Below are 26,510 nucleotides of genomic sequence, written 5' to 3' on the forward strand. Positions count from 1 at the left end.
CGCGCCACCACTTCTTCAATCCGTTCCGATGGTCATCATTACACTGAGATAGATATCGACCGATGAGTGTCTTGTTGGAGAAACAGGAACATTGCCTGCTAGTTGATGTATTTTAATTCCGACAGATATTAATATATCAGACATGGCAGCTCTCATGCTTCCTCTGTCCTCGTGAAAAGTACGTACATACTCAACCCCTGAGTTAGTATAGTACCTACCACTTGAAGCTTATCATCCATTAGGTGCTTACACCCATGTTCTAGAATGCTGGATTAGCCATATACGGACAGAGTACGGCCCACTCTAATTGTCACGGTCAGGGAAAAAGTCCCAAACTGCCGGCGTTCCGGAACGCGAACCAATAATCGCTCTGCGATTATCGGAATATGAGACCCGATTTGTTCATGGGCCGCGGTAAAGTGGCATGTCGCAATCAAGCACCGTCCAACGTCGGCCGCTACCAAAGCCAATTAACATTGAGCAATGTCTACCACGCTACTTCATCCAAACACAAGTTCCTGGCAAAAACGGTAGAGGCGGTTTCAACTACGGCTCTACCGGAGATGCAATCGATGCGTAGTCCGACCCTCAAATACGAGGGCAAGCTACCACATGAGGCAAGGCCAAACCCCCACAACTTGAAGGGAACTCAACCCCCACAGCCCGAACTGTCGCCCCTCGATGTGGGCGAGAACAATCGCTGAACCGGTTGCAATCTTGGGCGGCTAGTACCAAAGGGGCAGGAGGCCAAGTCTTTGGTCTGTTGCAATGAGCCCACGGGACAGGAGCCAACAACCGGATACAGCACACAGGAGGTAAATTCCCAAGAGAGAGAAGTCCGTCTTTGCAAAAGATCCCCCGGGTCACTGGGAGCGTCCATCGCCGCTTTACCCGACATAGGTTCTAGAATCGACAGACGTTGCATTGGCTCATTGTCAAGGGTGATGGTATCAACCACCACGAATCCGACGATGGAGTTTCAGATAGATAAAAGCAAGTCAATCCTCGAGAATAGAATGAGTCTCAAGCACCAGGCGCATCAATTCAACAACACGACGCAACACAGCTGTTGTCTGCTGCGCAACAGCTTCTCCTCTTTACCAACATGTCGTCCACCAACGTTGAGCCCAAGGGGCCTCAGGGCCCCGAGGAGGCTTTTGAGACCTCGGTTTTCCCAGTTTCCACCCCGGATGCTGTCGATGAGAAGACCGTTCACTCCTCCAAGATCCATAATGTTTCTAGTGGAGACCACAGTGACGAAAGCGATCGCGAGAGCAAGGATGTTATCATCGTCACCGGCGCCGATGCCGCTCGCCACCTGCTACCCATGAGGGACGACCACGATAATGCCTTGACGTTTCGAAGTATGCTCTTGTCCTCTGGCCTTGCCTGCTTCCAAGCCGTCATGTATCAGATCTACATTGTTAGTAGACCAGGATCTTCAATTGTCTCTACCCATCACTGAACTGACCCGTCAACAAACAGTTTAAACCTACCAACATCACCATCCAGGGAACCTTTATCGTCCTCATCTCCTACTTCATCGGCAATGCTTGGGCCTTTTTTCTTCCCCGTGGCGACAAGATCGAAGCTCGATGGAGAGCCGACGGCAACACAGGCTCGCTTCCCTTCTGGATTAAGGTCATCAAGTTCATTAACCCTGGACCCTGGGGTCTAAAGGAGCATGCCATCTGTTCTATCACGGCTACTTCGGCTTCCAATGCTGCCGCTAGTGTCCAGGTCTTTGCTGCCCAGGATCTCTTCTACGACATGCCATTGAGCGCGACTACGGTTATTCTGAGTACCATCTCCATTGGTCTGTTCGGCTACGGTATCTGCGGTATCATGCGCCCAGTTGCTGTCTGGCACGTAGATGCTGTCTTCTGGAGTAACCTGCCCACTGTCAAGACTCTACAGGGACTTCACTGGCAGGAAATCAAGAACTCTAAGCCTCTGCGTTATTTCTGGTACAGCTTCACCGGCATGTCGCTTTATGAATTCTTCCCCGCCTACATCTTCCCTTGGCTCAATTCGATTTCAGTTCCGGTATGTACTAGCCTAGACGGAACATCATTTTGCTATTGCTCATGTGTGGAATTTAGTGTTTGGCCGCCATGAAGGCGACTGGCGACAAGGCTGCGACTCTCACTCGCGTTTTTGGTGGTGCTACCAACAACGAGGGCCTTGGTCTCTTCAGTATCTCTCTTGACTGGCAATACGTGAGTTGCCTGTTCTGTGACTCTCGCGCCGTGCAAAACCTGACAGCTCTAGATCACATCATTCAACACCTCCCTTCCTCTCCCTCTCCAGGCCCACATGGCAGTTGGATTTTTCTGTTGCTACATTATCATGGTCGGTATCTATTATGGCAATGGATGGGGAGCCAAGTCGCTTCCCTTCATGTCCACGCGACTTCTCTTGGAGAATGGTACAACATACCCCATCGCCGAGGTGTTCGAAGGCGGCGTTCTCAACGAACAGCGCTTGTTTGAGTTTGGTCTTCCCAGGTTGACGGGAACATTTGCCTTTGCCATGTTTATGGCTAATGCTGCTGTGAGTGGCGAGCTTTGATCCATTGTATTGCTTTGTCTAACCGTTTGGAAGATCGGAGCCCTTCTGCTTCACTGCATCTTGTTTTGGGGCAAGGATGTTGTCAAGGCTTTCAAGAGCGCAAGGGAAGGCCGATATGATGATCTCCACCATGCCCACATGGCAAAGAACTATAAAGAAACCCCTTGGTGGTGGTACGTCTCCATTCTGGTTGGTAGTTTCATCCTTGGCCTCGTCGTCGTCGTCAAGGAGAACATTACTCTCCCAGCCTGGGCATATGTGGTCTCGCTCATTGTGGGTATTATTATTGCGCCAGTGGTAAGCTTGCTCTCCTCGACTATCTTTTGTGTGAACTTGTGTTGACTGTTTTATTTCCAGAGCACTCTGCTTTACTCTCGTTATGGAAATGGAATTGCCACAAACAATCTCTCCAAAATGCTGGCTGGCCTTATGCTGCCAGGAAAGCCTGTTGGCAACATGTACTTCGCTGCTTGGTCTCACAACGTTATTTCTAACGCTGTCAACCTGTCTGGTGATCTCAAGATGGGAGAATACCGTAAGTGCCGGTTACAAAATGATGGAACGTGCACTAACATACCAACACAGTCAAAATCCCACCTCGCATCATGTTCCTCACTCAAGTCTGGGGAACCATCCTGGGAGGCTTCATCAACTACGCCATCATGATCAGCATCGTTGGCAGTAACCGAGAGCTCCTCCGTGATGGCGATGGCAACTCGTCCTGGAGTGGCGCTACGATGCAGTCGTACAACACCAATGCAACCTCTTGGGCCCTCGCCGGTTATTTGTATAAGCTTGGTAAAACTTATCAGATTGTGCCCTTCGGTCTGCTTGTTGGTGGTGGCTTGGTCATCCTCCACCGAATCTTCTACAAGGTCAGTCACCACGAGCCATTCTCTCGAACCACAACTGACGTGACCTAGTTCTACCCCAAGATCAAGAACTTCGATGTCGCAGACATCAACTTGCCCCAGTTTATCCAGTTTGCTGGTTACATCCCTTACAACCAGAGCCAGACCTGTGTTATCTTCAGTCAACTGATCGCAGGCTTCTTTGTCCAGTTCTACCTCCGAAACTATCGCCCACGCATCTTCAAGGACTACTCGTACCTGGTGACTGGTGCTTTTGATGGAGCCAGTCTCACTGTTCTCTTCATCCTCTCCTTCGCTGTCTTCGGCGCCGGTGGCCCTGGACATCCTTTCCCTACCTGGTGGGGAAATAACGCCGATGGGAATTATGATCACTGTCCTGTACCTGAGTAGGGTTAGCGGAGGCATGGGTGAAGTTGCTTGTTATGAATATGGGTATGCTATGAGGTTAAATTACTTGAATGGGACAAGGGTCTACCTAAAACAGGGATAATGACTATAGTCCTAGGGACTTCCTCTACCTGTTATCACATCCAGTCTTATAGTTGACAGTAAATCGGCAGCCATCCCCATAATGAACACTGCCGCATTTACTACAATCTCCCTTCGTACTGTCTCTCAAGTCCTGGTACTTCCACCACATTTCGTTACCACTGAGAACACAGTTTTTGCCTGTAACAAAGACAACACACCCATTGCCAGTTGAATCGCCCCAGCAGTTACCGTCGATGCCTTTGCCGTCGCCATAGTTTTTGTCATCGTTACGGATCAACGAGTTAACAGCGTAGTCACAATACTTGGCGTAAATGTTTTTCCAGGATGGAAGATCACATATGCCACTACCGTCACAGTCGTACGTTGTTGGGTATTGTGTTGGCTTGGGCTCGGTTTTGGTAGTACTGGTAGGCTCCTCATCATCCAAGTCGTCTTTAGTCAAGACGCCGTTTGGGGGCTCCCCGTAAATTGCTGTAAAGAATTTCTCGACTGCGTACCACGCGTAAGTGTCGGCTATGGAGGTAAGTGTTAGCAGAAAGGGATCAGTTAGGAGGGGCTTCCTCGCCGTTGTAAATTGTCCTTTTACGGACTCTTTTCTTCGCCGCAAGCTTCTCGACCCCTTTGGGCATGTACGCTTTGTACTCGTTCGTCTGTTGATCCTCAGTCCAGTACTCATCTATGATAACCACATCCTCCTCTGGCGCAAAGGTCAGCAAAATCCAGGTCACATGTCCCTCCAGATAAATGTTCCCGACTTACTTTTTCCCGATCCGATGGTTCCAGTGGATATAGATGGGAGATGAACCATCTCGTGGAGCAACAACCGGTATTTACCATTCATGTCAACTGAAGACTTCCGTAACGACTTGTCCCTATCAAGCTGTTCTTGGACAGCCGCTAGGTGCTCCTGTCCTGGTAGGAAGAAGGTATCGCATAGAACAATGGTGCCGCCTGGGGAACTTGTTGCATCGTCAAAGGCATAGCCGCCAATCTTCTGCGTTTTGCCATTTTGCAAAGTCAAATCTCCGCATGTCTGATTCAAGTCCCCGTTATGACGTGGAATATCCTCCTTGCAAGATATGCGGATCTTTCTCTTATCCCTTTCCGAAGGATACAGATACAATCTTTTGAGATTCGTGAAAACATCTGCATGATCCGAGTTAGTATGGGATGAGAAATTGAGGGTTGATCCGTACTTCTAATAAACGCTTCATCAGCCTTCCTATCCGGCATGTCGGCTCCGAAATTTCTCGTCTCTAGCAGCCCATCTGAATCGAAGGGTGGCATTCTTTTCAGGATCGTGACTATGTCTCGCCATGCCTGGCGGATGGCTTCTTTCTGTTCATACCTGCAGTTGCGGTATTCCTCGAAAGGGTTATGGTAAATTGAGTCATGGTCATGGCCATGGCCAGGATCGGCACTGGCAGCTCGGGGGCCCAGTGTAACGCCCAACACTTCTCCCTTTGCCCAGTCCAAGAAGGGTTCGCCTTCGACCTGCCAGCAGTCCGTATTATCGTAGTCGGCTTTGACCGCCATGGCTTGAGGATTGAAGTTGTATATGCCATCGTAGCAAGTTTGGGCTAGACACCTTCCACGATCTGTTCCAGCAACAATGGTCTTGCCATTCTGGATAACGAGTCGCTGAGTGCCCTCTTGAATACCATCCTCGACAGTGCCATAGTTGAGGCCCGTCTCCAGAACCTTGGAGCTGATACTCTTGCCATTACTTACAACGTCGACTGTCCAGCCAGCCGCGTTAGCTGGAACAACCAGAGCCCAATGCAAAGCATCTTGGCCGGCATCGGTACCGTTTGGTGCTTGGAAGTATTTGACATTCGAGTCTCCTCCAGGACAGATTGTATCTTGGAAGATGCTCTTGTGCCATAAAGCTCCCTGTGGCAAAGATTCGTCTCTCTTGGAAAAGGCAGGGATCATTGATCCACCGTTCTTCCAAGCATGAATGAAGGCAGAGTATAGAGACTGGAGGGCAGTGTGGTCGGAACCCTCGGGACTGGCGTATTGATTGGGTTGTGCGTCGGTGTTTTGTTCGGGCCACAAGTTGCCAAAGTGATGGCTTTCTGGTCCGTCGTTCTGGAGCATGTTAGCTTCCACATGTCAGATCAGACTGTGCAAAACATACCCATGTAAGAAGCTGAACAATATCAGGCTGAGGGTCCATGCTAAGGATATTTTGCATCCACTTGACCATGTTCATCTCACCACGGCGGTACAGATTGGCTCCGTACTGGATTTTCGGTCAGTTTTCAATCCACACGGTGACACTTTCTTAAGTGCTATGACTTACCGCATTCTTATACTGAAGCATGCTGATAGCTAGAACAAGTCAGTTTCATCAAAGAGGACCATTGCGAAGACAACATACGAATCATATAGCCTTTGCCTTTCTTCTGCAATGGACCCATGACTTTGATATCTCTGGACATATCGCCCTCGTTAGTACCATGCACTTCGGGCCAGGCGGACTCCCAAGCACTAGCTCCGTCGATAAGATCTCCCCAATAATCCCACCAGGCGGGATGGCTCTCCCAGAAGCCAGGAGTATCGTCAATACCAGGCATAAAATACATCTGGTTGGCAAAGTCTTTCTTCCACGCGACGAATTGTTTGTCAGTTTGATTGCCGGTGCTGAAGCCTAGGTATTGTTAGCCTTGGTCTGTTATATATCAAGTTCAACTCACTGGTGATAAATGGAAAGTTGTTTGGGCCATAACGAAAGTATGAATCCCGCCCGAGAAAGCTTCTCAGAATATCCTCGTATTCTTTAGGCTTCACAATTAAGTTAGATAAACCATCAAAAAGGCCGATGGATAGAAGCAAAACATACACCTCCGCAGTCGGAACCAAGCGACTTGTCGTAGCACCAAGCGCCGGTTGCGTAAAGGTCCAGAGAAAGGGCCAGTCTGAACTTGCTTCCTTGACCAGCCAAGTAGTCGGCGTAGCCGTACAGATGGCTAAGGGTGTTCGATACCCAATCTAGTTTAGGATATCCCACGTTGAGGACAAATCCATCGAGACTATGAGTTCGCATTAACTGGTCAGCCAAATCACCATAATTTCGTCATATCGTTCAACATACCCCATCGCAATAGCATCGTCAATATCCTTGTGAGCATGTTCCTCAGTGATGTCACCCAGCTAGCATGAAAGTCAGCAGCTTACTTAAACCTGTTGCGATCGGTCATGGCTTTGACATACCATATAATGGGACAATACTGTCTTTGACGCAGCCCTCTCGTGGATACTGTTAGCTGCCGTGAGGCCAGCTATCAGCCCGGAGAGGATGGATAAACGCATTGCGTGAAGTTCAATTGCGTTGCTTCACCTTAGGGGCACTTGGTAAAGCGTCGGGGAAATTACTCATTTATACAGATAGATAATACTGTCTTGGGGCGGTGCAACTGCCCTCACTTGATTGGAAATCTTGACTCAGACCCTGCACACTTCATGCGGTCAAGCGACAATACTACTCTCGTAACCTCTTTCAAAGAAAGACCTGGCCATGCTCGCTTAGCAATTTGGGAGTGGCTAAAATCCTTCATGGTAAGGGTGAGGTTCTAGAATTGAAGTTAGGCTCCATCAGTTCCAATTATCCCAGCGCGTACCATACGGTATCAGCGTATCTGCTCAGATTCAGTATGTCCGACAAGTTTTTGGGCATCCCCTGGTCGGATGCAAATGGAACTCCACAATCTATGAGAGGACTTCAATTGGCTCGTAAAGACCAGTTTTGGCCGTTTCAACTTGGCTGAGATGAGTTGTGGAGAGGCGCAGGGGCATTCCGAGAGTACCGACTTGCAGCATTGTATCCGCTATCTTCCCGAAAACTCGGCCGAGCTTTTATACCACCAATCAGCTATAGTCTAGCAGCGGGGCTAAGGAACTTTTAAAACGGGGTTACTCAGGGTCTACAAGATGATCCGCGTAGTAATCCTAAAAAGGCCTCATACGCAGGCCGGGATCCTGAAGACCAGTTGCCTAACATTAAAGGGGAGTAGCATAGATGATCCCTTGCGTAGAGAGGATCTTCAATAGGCTGGAAATGGCGGATGACCTTGCGCAAAATGTGGCGCCACGCCCTTTAGATTGTTATTTATGTACTAGATGCGTCCCGAGCTTCTAGAACTTGGGAAATCAGAGCGCGTATGAGAACTCCCTTCTCCCACCACTTCAGACAGCGCTTCCATCAACGTCCATTGCGGGGACAACCACAACCGTTGCCATCGGACACTGACCAACTAAATCACTTCGGATTAATTCTATTGCGGGATCGCTCCACTCCATATTTCCTATCAAATGTCCATTCTCACAATGTCAACATCCATCCATCGCGACATGATTAATTCGGGCCTCATTACTCAGCACTGCTAAATCGCCCAACATAACCAGCGCAACTGTGAATCCAGCGATGCGGTCACACGGATGAAACCTAAGTCTAGAGCTATTAACGTTGTACTAGGCTCAACTCAGTGATAGACGTCTGCTTTCAGGTGACTGGACTTGTAATCAGTGCAGGTTTATCTGCTCTAACTCACAGTCAACATGAATTCTAGTGGTTAGCAGCTGGTCCTACCGTACTGAATCAGTGCGGTGCTGCATTCGAGGTGTATAAAGCAGACTTGTATCCTGTCTCAACCGCCCTTTGTCTTTTCTACCACTAAACAAACCTGATCTCCAACAGCCACCGATATCACCAAATTCCTCAACACGCACAACACAAACACACACACGCACCCACAGTCCCGTTTCAGACGCTAAATCCAGGCCGACATGTGCCACCTCGTCGAAATCATCTACATCTGCATCCGTTGCGGTCGCGAAGTGGGAAGGGAGTGGGACGTTATACAATGTGATAGGGCCGAACTGTTGGAAATAGACCGCTGTTCCAACGAGAGATGCACTGAGAGTGAACGTCGGGAGTTTGCTTTTTGGACAAGCTGCGAGCACTGCGTTGAGGAGGAAAACAGAAGGCGAAGGAGAAGACACCGACGGGGAACTTGACCTATGTCTGGGTGCTGGAGGAGATGTGTCTAGGGAGATGGCGGCGATGGTACTGATACGGAGTCGGCTCTTGGGACACATATACCCAACTCGACAGCGTCCTTGAGCTCCAGTATTTTGCGGTAACGAACTATCCACGGCCGCACATACCACTCTGAACAAGGAAATGTAGAGTACTGGTATGTATCTTGATGACAAGCTGTTCTTAGCAACCTTGAAGAACGATATCCAGGTGCCAGCATATCTTTATTCGAGGAAATATTCTTATTCTATGGAAAAGGGCCATCTTCTTTGCTATCGTTTAGTGTGCCAATGGCCATATAGCTCGGTGGCTTGCCGCCTGATCTTGTGGGAAGGAGTGAAGAGCTGAAATTAAGCTTACGCTTATTGATGTTGGATCACACTCAGTGTCGAACGATTCTAGTCGATCAGGGAGGTTTTCTACAGACGCTGCCTCAGGTTTTGACCCTGGGGGGTTTGAGTCGATTGCTGAAAGTAGTAAAGTATCAACATACGGATTGCTCAGCCTCTCTGCTGGTAACATGGAAAGTGACAGCGTTGGTTGATCTCGGGGGTGACGAAGTGGGTTTTCAACTATGGCACCCACCCTGGGCTGAGAGCTTAGTATTCACGTTGATCACCTCGTCATACTCAATCGTTCATTAAGTCTTTGCCGGTAGGCAAATGGAAAATGACAGGACTCTTCCGGAAAAATCTTAGATGCAGTAGAGCCGAGGGTTCTGTCATACAAGTCCTGGGGTTCACCATGTCTCAGAATACTGGTCGTTGCAAGTATGAGACACACCACGCCGAAGAAGGCACCTGAAACGGCACGATAAGCCACAAAGATAGCCGAGGGAATGAGATACTTGAACTAGTATCTATTCAGAATGTAAATCGCCAGGGTGCTTCTGAGACTCCAAGCACCATGTCAGTCAAAGCATCCTCACAAGCTCGTGTACTCATGCAAGATCCCCGCTATTACCGTGGCGTGGTTTAGGATCGTGAGATAGAAACGTCACCCGAGCTTCGATCTTCTGGCTCAGTTATCTCATCGAGGGCCGGGCTTCAACTTTCAAAGAACACATTGTCACCCAAGCTTCACAGAAACCTAGGTAATGCCCTCACCGCTTCTACGCATCAAATAATCTGTTCATTTCAGTCAATCCAGCCTGAATAACCTCTTCATATAACTCCTCTTCTCCCCGGTTGTTGCTCGATGCTGAACTAGCAGCTGCAGAACATCATTTAGATACTGGCCATAATCGCCATCGCCCCTGCTTCTCGCATCACATTCATGCTCCTTGACCATGGATACAATACCAGGTTGTCGCACTCCACGCTCGAGAAGAAGACTGACGGCTTGTAGCCTCTGTACATACGATATCTTGGGCAAATTTGGTTGGTCAAGAACCGTTAGCGCTCCGGGAGCACTATAAGCTCCAGGTCCAAAGATGGCCTGCTCGAGCAAGGCTATGGAGCGCTTCTGAGGTACTGGGTGAAAGGGTGTCGTCTTGTCTTTGAACTTGTGGCGAATGTATGGGACAATGGCAAATTGCGCCGTCAAGCCATTAAAGGTATTCGCTCTCACGCCTTGGGTTTTCATAGGCTGGTATGATGCCCAAGATAGCTTGGAAGAAGAATCCGTCTCCAGGCCAATGAAGGTTGTAAACCTTTTTGCACATGCATCATGAAATCTATCAAGAGCAATAGTCAATGTTGAATCTGAGATAACCGCGGGATCAATGTGAGACGCGTAATGCAACCCTTTCGTCACATCCTTCCAGTAGGCGGTACTGCCCGGGAGGAAGAAGCGCTCGGTTGGTTTCCAGTTCTCCCCTTGAATGGCTTCTGCCTGAAGGAGGCAGTAGTGAGGGTCGAGGTCTGGGGGGCTCACGGATTTGAGTTTCTCCCAGACACGCGGTTGGTTTACCCACTCTGCCGCCGTTCGGTGTAGGTACTCAATAGTTTGTGTTCGAGGTACGAGTTCCAGGATGCCCCTTGTACGAGCCCCAAGTCTGCGTTTGACAGAAGCCTGTACCTTATCCATATCTAGTGACGGGACGTGGATGGCGGTTGATCCACCTCTGGTCTCATCGGCGAGCCAGAAGGTCATCCAGTCGAGTGGCTGGGAAGCCAGAACGTAGAGCTGCAGGGTTGCAGACACTTCGGGCAACAGTCTCCTGGGAATTGCCGCGTAGATGGCATCGTATAGATTCTCAATCTCGCTTGGCATCGTGTCAAGAATCGCTTTGAGGTGCGGTAGGCTTGACCCATCGACAAGATTTTCTAGAAGTGTCTGGGTCACCAGTGCGGTCCAGAGGAAGACACCCTTGGCCTTCTTCACTATGTCTTCGAGCAGCTGATCACCACCGCCCCGGTAAAGATCGTTGAGCTCTTGAAAAGCAACCACTCCGAGAAAGTGACCTCGAACAAAGGCCTGGATATCGGCATCCGTCAGAAGATGCATCTGCAGTCCCGGGCTACTTGCAAAAGCGTCGCTGAACTGTGGCCAAGGCCGACTAGCAACACAGACTTTGACGGTCCGATGAGCAGATATACTCTGTATCCTCTGGCATAAATCAACAGGAGCGATATCAAACTCATCCAGACCATCGATGAAGAGGATGAGACGAGGACCCCCCTCCTTGAAATTCAGCAAGCGCGCAAAGGATTCTTCCAGTTCCCAAGTGGTCCAGGGAGGGAACGATTCCATGTCGCGAACTGCGTGGAACAGGGACCAGCGTCGTGGGCAGATGTAGGGTGTCATGCCAGGGCTCATGGCGAGCACTTGGTGAAGAAGCGTGCGTAGCAACCCATCTACTGACCTTGCCATCTCCGCTCCTGGTTTCCACGCATAGTACTTGATCTTGTATAGCGGAGATCCTCGAGACCACTTCTGTAAGTGACCATCCAATGCTTCGTGATGTAGGATGAACTTCATCATGGTGGATTTTCCAGAGCCAGGCTTCCCTGTGATCCAGTAGGGGAGACCGGAATCCCCCTCAAGCCAATCTGGGAGACTGGACCACATAGGAACTCCTTCCGGCGAAACCTGCGGGTTCCTATCAAACACCCATCGAAAGGTACAGTCGAACGTCTTGGCGATGGCTTCTTCACGATTGTCCATTGAGTCAAACCTCAAGCTTTCGCAGATGATTGACTTCAGTTGCTCGGCTGAAAGGTCAGTCTGCCGCGGAAAGGAAGCCAGAAGGTTCCGATCGAATTTCCAGTGAGAACTCCAAATACGTTTTATAATCTGAGCCGTCAGATCGTTTTGTCGTATGGAGTTGACAGCTCCTTTCTCAACGGACTTTTGGCTGTCAGTTCGTTTCTGTTCCGGTCCAGCGTTCTCGCTTGTCTTCAGAGCTTGAGACAGCATGCCTATCATGGTGTCTAGCTTCCTGCTGAACTGATGCTCCCAGTCTTTGGTGCTCTGTGCATTAGCCCTAAGAGGAGTAAGCGAGATGTCTGATGCAAAGGCAGCTTGAACTTAATTAGAAGGACGTACCAGATGGACATGGTCGCTGCCATCATCATTCCTTGGCGCACTTTCTCGAGGCGATCACTGATCTCCACGATCTCCTCTCGCTGCCACCAACTCCTCAGCGCTGCTCGGAAGCACTCCCCTGCTGATCTTGGCTCGAACGACCCGAGCCAAGCTCGTTCAACCGCTTGCTTGTCTTGAGCTAGTTCCGATTGGAAGGCGGTGCTGACCTTGGGCAGAACCGTGAGGATCTTGGAGGCGATGGCATCGCACTCGCCACAAAGGCGAAGCAACTCTTTGTCAGCATCTTGCAAGCCAGAGTGGTTCTTTTGTCGAGACTGGAAAGCATCTTTCACGCCTGTGGATAGCCGCGAGAGGTCCGATGAGATAGTCGAGAGATTCTGCAGCTGGAGGGTCTGGCCTGAAGCAGAGCGGTAGATTTGCCATGTCTCCGAGAATAATCGTTGTCCAAAGTCAACAAACTGTATCGTGGCGGCCACTACCGACAATATGGATAGAGGATCCATCTGAACAGCTCCCCGCAGTCGGTTGGTCTCTATTCCCGCAATGCTCCAAAGTGATGACGGTTCTGGACGATGAGGGGGAGTGATTTGCGGCTGAATCAACCCCTGGTCCCACACTCATCCCACCTGACACCCCCCTGGCATTCACAAAGTGCAACTCTTCCCTGCGGCTAGGTGATGGATAAGATCCTCCATCATTTAGCTTGTGTTTGGGGCCTGTGTATGACCGGTAATCTCCTTCGTGATGCAAAACTGATCTCCTCAGTGCTTTTTCTTCCATTGCATACTGCGCAACTCCCTATTATTCAAAACATAGGCAAGACAGCCAGCCACCCTGTTTTCTCCAATCTGTAATCGTGCGTCTGTAGGATCAGGGAATCTCATTCATTTGTTGGTTAATGTCTCACCTCCAATGATTTGATTGGCTCCATTGCCAAGGCCCGCATACGATAATCCTGGATCACGCCACTCGTGATAGCAAGGATTGCGGCAAGGAAGCTCCGGCCTGTGCATCCCACTCTCCAACATGCTTTTTGGATGGCTCATTACCTTCAAGGATTATTAAGAAAAGAACTAATTCACTATTCGATCCTTGATACAAAAATGACCCCAATCCATCATACAAATATCACCAACGATACAAGCTACACCCATTGCAAACGTTGCAGCTGTACGCACATTTAAGTCGCCAGCACCACTAGGCGGAAATTCACTATCCGGAACACGGGTGCCTGCCGTGATATTGTCTGGAGCCATGCAAGCAACCTCAACTGCGATCTTGGTCTGGCCGGGGACCCTTGCTGCCAAAACAATGGGAAGTGGTTGCCGCACCATCAAATCGTAGGCATTGAGGAAGGCATCCTCTTCACGTGGAAGGTCATGTCCTGTGGACATGATACTGAAGGTCCGATATCCTGTCGGAAGTCCCACTCGTGGTAGTCCATCGACTGAGCACTCGGAGCTTGAAAAGTTGAAGGGTTTTGCTAAAGCAATTTAATTAGTATCATGTTTTGTGCCACGTGTGTGATAAAAGACATGGTGGGTATCTGTGCCTGGGGAGACAGCTGAGGAGTATCTGAAGAAACATACATGTCCATAGCCTCATGGCCTTTCCGCAATCGTCATCAATGTTGAGCCTTGGACAAAGACCGTTTATTGGCCCTCCTGCACTTCGCAAAGCTTCTTGGCATTTCTCGCTGAGTATACCATTGCAGCTTTCGCCGTCGTCGTCCGCATTAGAAGTAGCGTTGACTGGGTCCATCTGATAATAACAGATCTCGGTGTTGTTGCCCCGTGTCGACCCGATGAGTGACTGCGGGACGCTTAGGAAGACAACTCGATCCCCAGTCGACGAAACATCTCTCACTTGGCTTGTGTTCCTTGCAAAGTGGAAAAACGTAGCCATAGAAAGGTGCCACGGGTCCTTTTGCCCGGGAAAATCGAACGACGTTGAGCCTGGAGTTCAAGTGAATCTCGTCCTCAGCGACATGTCTTATGACCGCCTGACACTTGCCATAGGTGTTGTTTCTGTATTGAGCCAGAATTGGCACTGCAGTGACTGCAATAAGAAGGCATCTCATCAGATTCATCATGTAAACACTTGTATGTGTCTGACTTGACTCGGACAAAATAATGCGGTTCTGCCCTCTGTCTATGTATCTTCAGAAACTAGCCTTCTCGTGTAAAATGACATAGCGTGGTGGAATATCATCTACACGCCAGCTGTCAGCAATCCATACGCCCAGTCCAAGTCACAGTCGTGCTTGGCAGGTTGACTCGTCTGGCTCGTCCACTTGATTGTCTGTTTGTCTGAGATATCAGGCAGAAAATGGATAACCCTGGATCTGGATTCAGCCTTGTGATGTCATTTAAGGCTTGGCCTTGAATCCTTCCGGGACTGGGCTCCGAAGACGCGAAGCTCTGTGGTTCCCACCTGTTAAGGGATGACACTTGCTGCTGCGGAATTTAGGTGCACAGCCAAGTCTTAGGCTAATTCTCCACCAGAAGATGCATATGAGGATTGCTTTGGTAAAAATTCTTCGCTTAACCGAGTCTCTCCTCACTTACTGTATGGAGTTTCATCCCCTTAATTCATTTCCCTCCGCTTCACGCACTGATCGACATGGCACGTCAGGCTCGAACCGCGGTCAAGCCGGCGATCAAGCTCAATAAACCATTTGACTGGAAAATATGGCTGTCGTAAATTAAAGGCATCGCTGAAGAATGGGATACATGGCAATTTGCCAACCCCGAAAGCACCGATGTCTTGATAGAACCCAAGCCGACCGCGACGCCCACTTCAGGCGAAGCAGAGGATGAGGCAAATGTTGGCGAAAAATATCAAGCTCAGAGGAAGGCAATCTTTCAGCTGGGACTCGTAATCGACAGGTCTATTGCTTCATCTCTATTTCCAGTGGCATCGGACACCATGCATATCTCTCATCCGGTGTGGAGAGGAATCGATCGCGGGTTAGGTCTGCACCGCGTGTGGAGGTTGCTTTGATGATTTACACTTGCGTCTATCAAGAAACTACCCATCTTTATGCTACCTAACACGTATTGGAGGAGTCATCCCGATTTTCATAGTAGACCAGGTCCTCCTTGACGTTGTGACGAAATTGTTCTTCCTCCTCTTTGAGCTGGGCCTTGAGTATCTTGTCCGCTTTCCATACCGGCTTCAGCTCAAACAGCCGGTCGATCTTCTCAAGAGGAATGCCACTCGTTTCGGGAATGAGGAAGAAGGCAAACAAGAAGGCAAGGAACGACAGCGACGCAAAGAACATGTAGACGCCATACCCCATAGCAGCAAACATCTGTTCGGTGAATCTTGATACCAAGAAGTTAAACAGCCAGTTGCTTGCAGTCGTGAAGGCCTGAGCCAGTGAGCGGAAGCTCGGGTCAAAGAATTCCTGTTCATCAAGGATACGTTGTCAGTAGATGTTCTTGGAAACTGGATGCAAGCAAAACGTACAGAGTTGATGACCCAGGGAGTACCATTCCAGGTCGGGGTGTACACAGCGGTCCACATGTAGAAAAAGAAGATGGCAGCAATACCGCTTCCAGTCAAGGTCTCCTGAGGATGCTTGGTAGGTTCGACAATGTAGATGTAAGCACCAATAACCCACATGCAAATTGAACCGGTGACACCACCAATGAGCAACAGCTTCCTTCTTCCAAGTTGGTCAACGAGGAAAAGTAGCCACACAAAAGTCATGACTGCCTTGATGACACCGAAGATGCCAGTCATGACGTTCACAGTGTCGTGCTGAACGCCAATGCTCTATAACTAATTAGCATATTGCTATCCCTCTAGCAGAGCGCTTGGTGGACAAAGATAGCACACTTACAGAGAATATGGTAGGCGAATAGTAGTTGATGGCGTTGATACCCGAGCCGTTCTGCCAGAAGAAGAGCATGCAACCCAAAAAGAGACGCCACATCATGTTCGGGCGCTGGCCCAGGGCTTGGAAGGGCTTCCATAAGCCAACACCGCCGACTGCCTTCTGGGCTTCGAGAGCCTGGTCTATGGCTGCCACTTCCTCGGTGATGTAAATGTCGGTAGGAGATAGTTGTCTGATCCAGCAGAGGTTGTCCATGGCTTGCTTGCGGAAGTCATGGAGGAAAAGCCAGCGAGGAGATTCTCGGATCCAGACGGACCCAACAAAGAGTAATCCTGACGGAATTATCTGGATGGCAAAAGGAATAATCCATTGCTTATTGCTTTCGGGTATGTGTTTTTCGACGCCGTACTACATACGATCCAACGATTAGCCTCCGAAGAATGAACAAAGGGAAAGATTGCATGACTTACGTTGATCCAAAAGCCTACCAAGCCACCAATCTGCCACCCAAGCTCGTACAAACCCACGAGCCGTCCTCTGATAGCTGGGGGGGCAAGCTCGGAAAGGTAAATGGGGATAATGTTCGAGGCAATACCGGTGCCCAGACCCGACAGCACACGTCCTGCATATAGGATACCAAGGCCACGGCCTCCATCAGCACCGCATTGAAGGCCAGCTCCCAAAGTGAAGGTGGCTGAAGCGATGGCTAGACACCATTTGCGACCAATCCAATGGCTAAGAATGTAGGTAAGAAGGGCACCGAAGAAGGCACCAGCAATGAAAAGCGAGACAATGTTTTCGCTGATCAGGTTGCGTTGCTCGGTAGTTTTTTGGTCAATGCCAAACTCCTTCTGAAAGGAATCGAGTGTGATTGTGGTACCAATGAAGGCACTGGTGTAACCAATCATGTTGGATCCGCATGATGCCACGAGGGCGAGGACATAAACCCGCCAGTTGTACACGACCGGGGGCGTTGGTCGGTCTTCGACAAGCGTAAGAAGACCCATGACTGGTGGGTGAAGGGTAGGACAAAGAGACAGAACAAGTTGGGCGGCAGGAAAGGTAAGAGCCAAGATGAATTGGTGAGATGAAAGCGGCGCGAAAAGAAGATAGATATGGGATGGAGACGACGAGGCTGGGGCCCCAAGTTTTGCCCCAGGCCCCAGTCAATGTGGGCATGTGGGTTAACGAGTAAAGACTTGTCCATCATCTACGTTACAAAGAACTCTATCTTCTGGGGCGGTCTGTGATTTGAACATGAAGCTACGACGCGGAGAGCTCGGAGGGATTTACGGTTCGTGTGGAGTTGGAATCCGCAACGTTTCCACGGTGGAGAGGAGCTAACAGTCACCGTCGTGAGTCCAAAACAAGCGACCCTACATCGCTTGATGACCCATCAAAGGTCATCTTGACAACAAGCTGGAATGTTATCAGTCACGACGAGATTGGATGCCAAACGAGTAATGATTCAAATTTTGTAGATAATGTGACTAAGAGAAAAAAAATCAGTCTTGCCCCCATCCACTATTGAAGAATTCAAGAACTCTACCAATATTCTCTAGATTGACATGTCCCTGACGCAGGAAAGGGGTATTGGACGGAAATAACTCAGATCCATAAAAGGGTGAAATACCTAGAACGGGATTGGTCCCGATTCCTCAAAGCAACGACGTCAGATGGAGCCTCCAGCCGGGAAAACCTTTAACCACGGAAAGTCGGCAGCGGAGGATAAAAGTTTGCACGGGTTTGGCCTCAATACACCGCAAATGATGGGGTAGATCGGCGGGAGTGATGGACACATAAGCCTCTACATGGCAAAAGCTTTCGGCAGCCAGTGTGAAGTTGATCTTGTCGCCAGTCTAGTCCTTTACAATGATGAAAACTCCCTTGGAGATTGTATTCGAGCTGCCTTGAACCCACGTCAGATGAAGCCGACGTGTGCAGGTTCATGACAGGAACCCCGTTAATTCTGTATATGAGTCCCAGGATACTCGTAGATGCTCGCCATTAGCCTCTTTAAATTACAGGTTGATGTGAGCTAAGGACACAAAGACTTTCTCCTAAGAGCGCACGATGATTAACAAGCTGTCATGTGTCAAAGACAACTGTTCAATCGTCGGAAGACCATCCGTTGTTGACCCAATTAAACGAATCTAAAGATTTCAATTTGCTCTCTCGAGCTATCGCGAAAGGCGAGCGGCTCTCGAGGAGTATTACGTTAGTGAAGAACACGCCTGCTAATATAGACTAACCCCAGATGTTCGGATGATTGCCATGGAAAAGCAAATATCGATGCGAAGGGTTATCCAACGTACATGTTCCCTGACAAGAAACATTTCCGCCGCTTTGACTTTGAAATTGCGCTCAATGACGAATACACATGCACATTCAGGACTCTGCCACGGTGAGTGATTTACAAACATCCATGGAGAGCTTGTAAGGAGGGCAGGCAGGAGTACAATGTACACGCATGCTCGAACAGTCACGCAATGCTAACGCTCTCATGGTAGGAATGAACGGTATCCTACTGCGCAAGCCCCTTTCATTCCACGGGGTCTGCGCCTGGAAAGGTCACTCTGCTAGCTAGCGGATGTATCAGTGGATCGGCTCGGTCCCATACCGTGAATCTTTCTCCGGCCAGTTAGATGCATCTGCCTGGCTCTCTACGCACCAGCTTTTTTGCCCAGCCCTAGGTGTGGCTAACCATTCTAAAACGCAATCCCTCTTTGTGGTCTGTCCTTCTACCACGCCACACTTGCCGCGTGGTCTCGATGGCTGCTCGCTTTGGTGGCATCCTGTATTCATCCTCCAAGCCACTACCGCGAGTCGTCGTTCTGTTCTAGTCATGGGGTCCCCTAACTATCAATGGCGCTTGAAAGCCCAAAAATCTAGGTGGATCCTAGAATTTGAGGGTCGAGATTACCTATAATCTTGGCCAATGTGATGATGCTAATGTCGTTAAACTAACTAAGAGCCCATATCCCGCCAGGAATAGCGATCAGTGCTTTCCTGACATAGAGTATAGTATTATAGATGACATTAGTAAAGGGACAAACTACCTGTGGTCTAACACGATTATCCTTTCCTCTTATCTGCTTCAGACGTCGACTTGAGTGGCGACTAATCCAGGACGCGGGACAAGTGAACGAAGATGATGAAAACTAGACCTATGGCTCCAAGCTATCCTGTAAGGAGTGGCGAGTGTACATCTTCGACTTCATGTTCCTCTACCTACAAGCCGCAGCTGCAAATCCTGAATCTTTCCTATGTTTAGTTCACAACTTGGGCTACGACAGGACGGCATATTTACAATACAGGGTACTTTCATACTTCCTAGGGCTTACTTCCTCTGTTACCATTAAGCAGTAGCCGGACCTAGCCTAAAACTCATACTCCCACGTCATGTGGTCTCTGGTGCTCTCAATTGTCGGGTTTGTAGGGGATGTGGCTGCTCTCCAAACTACCAAATATCACGATACTTCGCTGTGGTGTTGATGGTTCGCGGCTAGCCATAGACCGGGCTGATCCTAGTCCTATCAAGTTAAACGGGTGCTTCTCATCTGAGTTTAGCGATCTGAAAGTAGCATGGTCAGCTCGGGCAAGATCTGAGCCTCACGGATAGTTTACGAACTACTGACTTCGAAGCCGGAGGTGGCAGACATTACGTAGACCCCTGGCATGCCATAACAAGATAAGATAACAGCCGCGCGGCAAGTAAAAAGGGTAAAACATCCGAACGCACGTGTATACGAGGAGCTATGCCTTTTTGCTGACAATGATGCATCACTTTTCTCTCACTGATCACCCACTTATTAAACTTCAGGGCCCCTGGAAGTACTACTTAGCAAACTTCACGCCCTTGTCCGGGAGAACTGTGTCACCGTCGAGCATATGTCATTAATCTCGACCCATGTCCAAACTCTATCCCATCGGCAAGACGCTGACAATCCGTCCCGTTCATGGATTTACTCCATGATCAAAATGCCACTAGATTAAGCATCGCCAATGTCTGAGCGGGAACAAGTGTTGACTCGATTGCTGTCCACCTACATGTTCAAACCGGCGTTTCTTAAACAGCTATTACAAAGGATTATTAAGTGGGCTGCCCTTGTCCTAAAAGGCATTCCAGGTGTGTCTGACTTCTTGGCGATCCGTGACCGGGAGACCTTCCTCCACTCTAACATCCACGCATGTCTGTCTCAAAATACGACCGGTACTGTCCACATCGGCAAACTCTACCTCTTGCCCGGACGATCTCCTTTCGTTCAACATGTCTCTGCTGCTGGCCGCATCTGTCTCCGTATTCGACACTCGAGCAGTCTTGAGGGATCCGCCGAACACAGGCAAGTCACGGTCGTTTAGCATGATTCCCGGACCGTTGTGTCGAGTGTGAGATGCCGTTGGTGTCTTGGTACTGTCAAGCCGACTGCGGAGCTTGAGCTTGTACGAAACCAGTCGTACTAAAGGCTGAAGTCCGGCGAAGCAGCCACACCAAATGCCGACGTGCACCTCCAAGGCGGTCCAGGAGCTGACGCGGGCCATCTTAAGGGAACTATTGACAGACAACAGGTTAGAGACTACGAATCAAGCCGAGAGCGTTACCAGAGAGACTCACGTATTCACCTCGAAGTTGGCGGTGACGGTGATAGCGAATCGAAGGATGCCCGTGATAATAGCAAATAGACCAACCGCGAAGACGAGAAAGACCTTTGCAGTATGGACAGTCACCCTTATAAGATTTCTGTGGATAATCCAAATAGGCAGAATGAACAGAGCGATGTCGGTGAACACCCCCACGATGCTGTGAGCCCAGACCATGTCACCCTCCTGGCTCATGGGCCGGCACTTTCTGTCGGGCTTTCCGGCGTCAAAGACATCTCTATGATTGTGTTAGTAGTCTATCCGACTAGATGGTTGAGCATGAAGGTCGTTGCGCACTGCACGGGGCTACATTGCGTAAGAAGCCATATGATGGCAATGATAGAGATGGTGACAATGACAAATCCGGTCACCCATATGCAACGGATGTATGTTCCTACACTCAAGTTAGCAGACAGTATATGATGAAAATGCCGTTTTATCAGCGAGAATCTACCCTACGTGATTTATTCAGCCGTGGCAGGAAGGCCAAGATAGATAACCTCATGAAGCAGGTGCCAGCAAAGAAGATGAGAAGCATTGTAGGCCGCAGCTATAGACCAGTCAGAGATACTCGCATAAGCCCAATAGCCAAAGCGGATTACCGAAAACAATCCGATGCGTTGCTCGGCCGTCAGAAACTTCATGTCCGTCCCGGCGCCAGCGAAGGCGGAACGAATCTCCAGCCCTGATAGAGCGACAGCTAGCACCTAAGATCATGTTTGTCTTAATGCCGGTTCATGTAAGGGTTAGATGATATCTCACGTATGCAAAGCAAACGAGCAGATCGTCGAGGCCGAGTGCTCTAACTAATACGCCACGTGAATAAAGGCGCATAGCCACAATGACAGTCGTGAGTACGATGAGGGCAATGTTGAGGTCGTATATCCGGCGGTCTCCTGCTAATCCGCTCATTCTGTGCGTGTATTCGACAACGGGGCAGCAAGTTCGACAATACCCAAAGGGCTGATCTTAGATGTGGGAGCAGAAAAACGATAGAATGTATGGAATATTGGGTGTAGGGACATTGAGTGCACAAGAGAAAACCGGGACAAGCAAGAGCTGACAATGAACGAATGCGAATAAACGTAATCTCTACAGCAACAGCGTCGAGATCCGGGTTTATGATGAATTACCGAAGGGCCGACAGAAGGTAAGGACCTTCCAAATTAGTACAGTGGCAAATACCTCAGGTACTGACTCGATCAGTCAAGTATGAGTTTGGCAAGAGGAAGCATCAGCCACGCTTCTTGGCACACATTGGCCGCTACTCTAACCAGGGTGCAACATACATAAGAGATCAATTATAGATTAACGCCGGATACGGAATGGGGAGATCTCCCGTCTCCTATACCTACTGGGAACACCGAGTTTCAACACCATCAGAACCCTTGTCGTTGCCAATTAAACCGCCAATCAGCAGGGAGACGGCCAACACGGGATGGATGGTCGGGAATAGCGACGGCCGTGGGGGACACGGACGGACAAGCCGATGGAACGCAAGGGTAGCAGGCTTGAGCTCATATGGTAACACGACCCGGTTTTGGGTGGCATCTGCAAACTCCCGTTAGCAGAGTCGTCGACTTCCAAGCGACCAAGGCAAACGGTGAGTCGCTCAGGGCGAGCCCATCGGTCCCTATCCAACACACTTGATCAAGATACAGACCATCGGCATCTTACGCACTGTGGCTGCTCTTTCTCAACTACCCTTCGTGCTTTTCATGCGAGTATTTAAGCGTGTGTATATGCAAATTTCGATGCATTGTACCCGTCGAATGGCTCAGCGCTCTGCTGCCGGCTCACAGTGTCGTGCCGCTCCCACCATGTACCATCTGCTCCCCCATAGACGTGTGTTATGATACTTAGTGTGGCCGTTCCCCCTCCTGGAGACTTAGAAGTTCCAGTTAGGTTGACTAGTTATATGTGAAGAGAGTGGCTCCATTATGTGACTCTGACCATAGAGCTTATCAATTATCAACAGTGTTGGGGTCATTACCCTTGAACCAAAGATCAAGTTTATGCTCTTGATTCAACAAACAGATGCATCCTCACAGCCATGAAACACATGAGCTAATATAGGCCATCAAGCTACCAATATCATTCATCCCAGATTTCTACGTTCTCAGCTTCATTACCGTCTCCCATAAGCAACTTTGCCCAGCTTATAGTGGCCAATTGATACAATAACAACTCTACCTTGATAGCTCCAAAATCGCCAAAGTCAGTTAACCAGTACCGATATTGACCCAAAAGGTACCACTGATCTGGGTACCTGAATCCCCGTGCTATGTCTAGAGGTACGATCTGACAGCAGCACCCCCTATTGATGCAGCCACCCAAATGGTAGTGAGAACTTCTAGTTTGGGCAGACAGAACCTGCGTCTGGTTAGTCGTGTATTTGAAAATCGCGTAACGAACGTATACGAACCCTTCGGAACTAAGACCGATAAACCCGGCCCAGAAAAGCCATTGTGCAATCCAAACAAAGGGCATGCCTCTAGCCGCAACAGTGAACAGCGTCGCAGGCATTTTGTGGGGAAGCTTGGTTTCTTTTCCTCCACTTGAGAAAGTGCCATATTCTATGTACTGTTTCTCTTTCCGACTCGGTGGCATTCTCGGTTGGGGCTGTCCCAGCAGGCTTTCAAAGACACCCATATCTTGCTTGTTAGCGGTTGCGTACTTGTGTCTATGCCGGTCCGACAAGTCCGCTCCATCGGAGTAGGAAAGTGATCCGATCCTGTACATGTACCGAGTCGCTTCGATGAAAGATGCAGCTATGGTGAGCAGCCATATGAGTGCCCCAGCATACATGAGCAAAGCCAGATGTCCCCTTTTCGCGTTCATTATACTATCGAGGTCAAATACCTGTCGTCTGGCAAAGTCAACAGTCAGGAACATGTGATAGGATGCGGGAACCTGAAGGATCACTCCCGCGACTAAAGAGGACGCTGTCGAGGAACAGAGTTTTGTTCCATGCCAGCGGATTCGAGATGGCAAAACGGCAGACAGATTAGGCTGAGGAAGTGAGCACCACAGGAGCGCTAGCTGGAAAACAGGAACGGCTCCATAGCCGGGGGTGCTTTGTACGATGCGCGCATTGAACCAGTTCGCCAGGAGTGGTAAGCCAGCGACGAGAATACCCTTGAACAGCCAATGTAGCCGCTGCGAGTGTGATCCCGAGTCGACTGCGTTGAGGCGCTTCACTCGCCCTTGATCCAAGAACGAAGCAAGGAGAGTGGCCGCGTTGACGAGGACAATGCTTCCTAGTTTCCACTCATTCGACGCGCATTTTTCTTCCGCTTCTCCGGACCCCGGCCCCGCGATAGGATCGAGGTTTGAGCTATTTGTTGGCTTGACGGCCCATGGCCATGGGATCATCTCGCGGGGTAGAAGGTCGGTCAGTTCGCGCCAGTTTGTTGGCAGACCGTGCCATCCCTCCACATCACCACAAACATGGTGGAGCCACTCGATGTAGTCTATCCGGGTCCTAGAAGTCTGACAAGAGCCTTGACAAGAGTCGTATTCAATGTTGCGGCAGAAGCAGGTTCTGTCTATGGCACGTGCGGTTTGGCAGTAGCCGTCAGGATCGAGCCGGCAGGCATCGGTTGCACACTGATTGGTGAGGTCCATTACACGCCTCGGCATATCTGAGACGCATGTTGGCCAGCGCCAGTCTGGGACGGGAATATATGTGAACCCCATAATCTTGAGCTGCGCCGTCCAATTGCCAGGTAGGGATGCCGATCCGCAAGTGGCGTTTAACCACAGCCGCTCCATGGTCAAGTCGAGAGAATCCGATGCTGAGCATGGTTCTCGTCCCACGTCGATGTTGAAGGTGCTGCAGAAGCACTCTCTGTCAAAGTACTCGCCAGGCCTGATATACCCCCCGGTAAGATCATAGCCGACGGCGTCGAAGCTCAGAGCGGTCATGGATCGCAGGGCCTTGCTATATTCCCACGGACGATTGGCGTTGCCTGTGTGCTGCGTCGCATCTGTGAAGCTGCAAGATGCCAACACGTGCTCGAATGACTCGGCTGCTGAAACAGAAAGCGAGTTTGCTAGACATTCTGGCGCCTTGTATGTCACATCAAAGTTTGCGAATCCTCTAACCAGGCTAGATGGCCGGAGGATTTGCAGCCTGTTCGCGTCGCCAACATCCACAAGCCACGTTCGACCGGTGGTGTTACGTATCCAGTGATATAGCTGGGCCTTGGCGAGTATAGATCTGCTGCAATACGGAAGGTAATTTTTGAGGACACTGGGAGAGAACTCGGTGCTGAGACAGCTCAACTCCGTCAACCATTGATGGTGTGTGCAGATGATCCCGAAATGCGAGGTGCAACGCAGGTGAGTACATGCTGTCATGGTCTTGAGCCAAGCTGACTGATCCTGCTGAGCGATGCATTGTGGCATGGGGACCAGATCCTCAGGGTTCACCCAGCCGTTGAAGTTTTTCTGAATATCCAGAATGTCGCCATTGTCAAAATGCTCGCCGGCATCGTGAAGAAGCCCTGTGGCTTCATTCAGTCAGCATCAAGAAGGGGCAGGGATAGCTGGCAATATTATACCTGTGGCAGTTACCCCGAAAACCTCCGCGGTCAACAGCATGTGAAATACCCCAGATACTTTCATCCTGCGGACAGTAAGAGGCTAGTCTCTGTTTCGCTGGAGCAGTCGCTACGGGGAGAAATGAGGCTCTATCAATGTTGTCCTAGGTGCGGGGAAGAAGGCGGTTCACATGATGCCACCTTCGGATCATCAATCATCCTTCCTGTTCGCCGTTGGTTCCGCATGTGTGTAACTTCATAGACTCATCATTGGTCGAATTGGTCACGAACAATATAGTTCATCGTATGCGGTGAAGAAGACGTAGGCCATGATATGTGAGCGGTGGTAGTCGACAACATCCTCCTATCTTGGTTATGATTTTGTTTTTAGCTTGCAGGAAACCTTGACTAGAACTCCTCTAGCCGAGAGACCGTCTTCAGCACACAGAAACCCCATCGCCAGCATTGAAGCTGATAGGCCAAGGACTGCCGGATGGGTTCTCGCTAATCACAAACCCTGCACCTTGTCAGATCCATCCCTAATGCGGTAGGTAGACGGTGATAATCCCCTACCGTTACTCATTAAGCACGTTTTGTAGTGGGCATTGGTGAGGCTTGTCTGAGAAAAAAGTAGAGAATAATTCGAAGCGGCGGCTGACCTTACAACTCCAGTGAGTCTCGGTGCCTCTTCTTTATCACGTACTGTCGCCGGCTGCACACAAGAATTCTTACGAAACATCAAAAGCACCACTCACCAGCCTGCTCGTTCGTCAAGTTCTTTTGATAGGCAGGACCGTCAAGAGCGATGAGCATCAGCAGCCTCAAGCTTGTTTGCAATGCAAATCCAACATACAGTAAGATGTACGGCACAGTCTTGCCGTTAATTTATTGGGTATAGATGGCTCCAATTGATTTCTTTGGTCTCTATCTCCTCAGTTGGACGTCGTCTGTTTGTATCGTTTCTTTGAAAGGGGTTGCAACGTTGCACTGCGGTGGACCGCTTTTTCAGTGGCTAGAAG

The 26,510-nt window shown here is 49.7% G+C and overlaps 5 protein-coding genes across 5 annotated transcripts; 1 reads left to right on the forward strand and 4 right to left on the reverse strand.

Moving 5' to 3' along the window:
- Positions 1-1,105: 1,105 nt before the first annotated feature.
- LRP88_04284 (OPT oligopeptide transporter protein-domain-containing protein) lies at positions 1,106-3,833 on the forward strand (the record flags this gene model as incomplete). Its single annotated transcript, XM_083240859.1, has 8 exons — positions 1,106-1,423; positions 1,486-2,046; positions 2,103-2,219; positions 2,272-2,553; positions 2,605-2,868; positions 2,929-3,106; positions 3,157-3,446; positions 3,495-3,833. 8 exons carry the CDS (start codon positions 1,106-1,108, stop codon positions 3,831-3,833), a joined length of 2,349 nt encoding a protein of 782 aa, XP_083103389.1.
- A 111-nt stretch (positions 3,834-3,944) lies between these two features.
- LRP88_04285 (uncharacterized protein) lies at positions 3,945-7,250 on the reverse strand (the record flags this gene model as incomplete). Its single annotated transcript, XM_083240860.1, has 12 exons — positions 3,945-3,961; positions 4,053-4,448; positions 4,522-4,632; positions 4,695-5,081; positions 5,132-5,223; positions 5,284-6,026; positions 6,076-6,180; positions 6,241-6,269; positions 6,319-6,588; positions 6,783-6,970; positions 7,033-7,091; positions 7,152-7,250. The coding sequence occupies 12 exons, from the start codon at positions 7,248-7,250 to the stop codon at positions 3,945-3,947; spliced, it is 2,496 nt and encodes an 831-aa protein (XP_083103390.1).
- A 2,866-nt stretch (positions 7,251-10,116) lies between these two features.
- On the reverse strand, positions 10,117-12,968 carry LRP88_04286 (ATP-binding protein; the record flags this gene model as incomplete). The annotated part of the gene is made up of 2 exons (XM_083240861.1): positions 10,117-12,403; positions 12,466-12,968. 2 exons carry the CDS (start codon positions 12,966-12,968, stop codon positions 10,117-10,119), a joined length of 2,790 nt encoding a protein of 929 aa, XP_083103391.1.
- Positions 12,969-15,514: 2,546 nt separating this feature from the next.
- Positions 15,515-17,313, reverse strand: LRP88_04287 (general substrate transporter; the record flags this gene model as incomplete). Its single annotated transcript, XM_083240862.1, has 4 exons — positions 15,515-15,874; positions 15,937-16,245; positions 16,313-16,714; positions 16,777-17,313. The coding sequence occupies 4 exons, from the start codon at positions 17,311-17,313 to the stop codon at positions 15,515-15,517; spliced, it is 1,608 nt and encodes a 535-aa protein (XP_083103392.1).
- Positions 17,314-20,419: 3,106 nt separating this feature from the next.
- Positions 20,420-21,859, reverse strand: LRP88_04288 (uncharacterized protein; the record flags this gene model as incomplete). Its single annotated transcript, XM_083240863.1, has 4 exons — positions 20,420-20,858; positions 20,922-21,185; positions 21,557-21,654; positions 21,710-21,859. The coding sequence occupies 4 exons, from the start codon at positions 21,857-21,859 to the stop codon at positions 20,420-20,422; spliced, it is 951 nt and encodes a 316-aa protein (XP_083103393.1).
- Positions 21,860-26,510: the final 4,651 nt, after the last annotated feature.

The sequence above is a fragment of the Fusarium phalaenopsidis genome (assembly GCF_050370095.1).
Source record: "Fusarium phalaenopsidis strain FUZ10S chromosome Unknown contig_32290, whole genome shotgun sequence".
Taxonomy (NCBI): Eukaryota; Fungi; Ascomycota; class Sordariomycetes; order Hypocreales; family Nectriaceae; genus Fusarium; species Fusarium phalaenopsidis.